Here is a 2,317-nt window from a genome sequence, read left to right as displayed (position 1 = left end):
ACCGTGCGAAACGTCAAACGCTACGTGGCAAACTTGCAATTGCCATGCCTGGAGGTATATCACACATTCAAGCAGTATTTTAATATAGAACAAAGTGTAGACATGGGCGATAAACGTGTTCACTCGCCCAACGGATTGTGAATGTACGCGGGAGACATACAATTCGAGAATCATATGGTAAATAATGTCTCAAACAAGTCAGAAGATACTTTACCACGCAACACTGTTTCGTTGACCAGGTACATTGTCCAGCACATCTGGCACTAAAGGTTACACAGACTCGCCAATCGAATCCTACTACATACATTTGTGTCACTTCTTCTATTTCATGGACAAATATTTCAAGGTTATATTGTTTGTGTATTCCACGCTCGTATTTACAACAACGGGATATCTATCTCACCTCTCTCACTAACATAAGAAGCACCTGTATTCTCATTCTGTGCAGTTCGAGAGTTCTGTCTGCGAGTGCAAAAAGTTCGTGGCGATGCGCTACAATGATTCCAGTTTTACCTGCTAAGAATTTGCTTAGATGCTGACGACATATCTCTTGGGTAGCATTATCCAGAGCGGAAGTAAATTCATCCAGCAGCACGATATCAGTTTTGCTTCCTATGATATCACGTAGGAATATTCTGGCAAGATGCAGACGTTACTTTTGGCCACCGGAAACCTGCCGATCACCGTCAGTTAACACGGTATCTAGACCATCAGGCAAACTTTCAATCCAATTGTCTAAACAGGCCAGCGACATAGCCTCCCTCATGGCAGATTCAGAAATGAGCTCCGTACTGAACGTACCAGTAGTAATTGTTTTGGCTCCGTAGCATAGATTTTCTTTTACAGTCCTCGCAAATAGCGGACAATCTTGTGTAACCGTGGCAACGTGGCCACGGTATATCTCCTGTGTACCTGCTGTCCATATTATGCCGTTCACTTCCAGCAGACCTGCTTTGGCAACGTCAAACCAGCCAATGCCTTTGGCAGGGTAGATTTTCCCACACCTGTTTCTCCGATGATTGCTACTGTCACGCCATGATCCACACTCATACTGAGCCCCCTCAAAATGCCCTGATTGGACCCAAAACCTTTCTTCTCAAGGATTTCTATACTGGTATGATCACCAACATTCGCTTCAAGGATATGTGGGGATTGGGGCGAGGATCATTCAACTTTAACTGACCATTTCCACTGTGTTTTATATTACTTGGTATCGACGGAAGAGAGATACCTACTGTTTGCACTTTTTCCAACTCATGGGTGGCTGAAATGATGTGGGATTTGCTGAGGACGCTTTTCTACATCGATCCCTTCAGTTCTGATACTGGAATAATCGACTCTCGAATTGGCAAAGAAAGCACAGCAGTCACTTGACAAATATCATCCCCAACAAGATTCTGGATCTCGCTCAATGCTGAGAGGTAATTAGCTTTTAAGAACTTGTTCCTCATTTGCGCTGTCACGGAAAAGTGTAGAATCCCGGTTAGGAAAATTGTGCTTATTCACGTATAAAACTGATACATGTCATCGTCTCCGTCACGATGGGCATAATAGTAGTAGATAACAAGCACGGGTTGCGCCCAGGCCTTAAATAGGGTACCTAGAGTATCGAGGGCAAAGATTTTGATCAACAGCGAACTTTGTGGGCCGACTGAGCCCGAGTAGATTGCCTTAATTTGATCTAACTCAGCCTCCGTCGTGTTGTACATTTGTACTATAGATTTCATTTCTACAACGTCCGTCACAACGACATCGGCTGCGTGCGATGCACAGTTCACAGATTCGGCTACTTGATCCCACATTGGCTTCTCGAGGAAGAAACCAATCGTCATAGCAGCAGCCATCACTGAAAGAAGAATTAATCCGTACTCCCATCCAACCATCATGATAAGTACCGTTGTGATGCATATATAGTCATCATTAGCCCTAGCCTCATACCAAGGTCCTGACCAATACTCATGAATAGTTTGTGATTTGACCAGTATCAGATTCTTTAATTCGATGGACCTCGCAACATCATCAGCAGGGATGGCAATTGCAGCCCTGACCCTAGCTTGTTTTAGCTGTTCCCCAACCTGCGATCCAATCGAGATGTGGAGAACTAGTTCCAGTGAGGAGGCACTGGCATGTACCAGTCTTGCTGAGTGCATGTCCAGAGTATTTAGAAACAGTATAGCCATATATTCGCTACTGTACCCTAAAACAGACTTCCGTGCGAGCACCCCTGCCATCCATACCACGTCAATGTTTGTTATAACCCCCAAGAGCAATAATAGAACATACAACTGGTGTCTAAAAGTTAATGATCGCAGTCGAA

At 44.3% G+C, this 2,317-nt stretch overlaps 2 protein-coding genes across 2 annotated transcripts; both read right to left on the bottom strand.

Annotated features, from left to right (window-relative positions):
* Positions 1–652: 652 nt before the first annotated feature.
* On the bottom strand, positions 653–1,050 carry SARC_06192 (hypothetical protein; the record flags this gene model as incomplete). Its single annotated transcript, XM_014299910.1, has 2 exons — positions 653–978; positions 1,005–1,050. The coding sequence occupies 2 exons, from the start codon at positions 1,048–1,050 to the stop codon at positions 653–655; spliced, it is 372 nt and encodes a 123-aa protein (XP_014155385.1).
* A 452-nt stretch (positions 1,051–1,502) lies between these two features.
* SARC_06191 (hypothetical protein) lies at positions 1,503–2,150 on the bottom strand (the record flags this gene model as incomplete). Its single annotated transcript, XM_014299909.1, has 1 exon — positions 1,503–2,150. One exon carries the CDS (start codon positions 2,148–2,150, stop codon positions 1,503–1,505), a length of 648 nt encoding a protein of 215 aa, XP_014155384.1.
* Positions 2,151–2,317: the final 167 nt, after the last annotated feature.

The sequence above is a fragment of the Sphaeroforma arctica genome, assembly GCF_001186125.1.
Source record: "Sphaeroforma arctica JP610 unplaced genomic scaffold supercont1.432, whole genome shotgun sequence".
NCBI classification, from domain to species: Eukaryota; class Ichthyosporea; order Ichthyophonida; genus Sphaeroforma; species Sphaeroforma arctica.
This window is presented reverse-complemented; position numbering and strand designations above follow the sequence as displayed.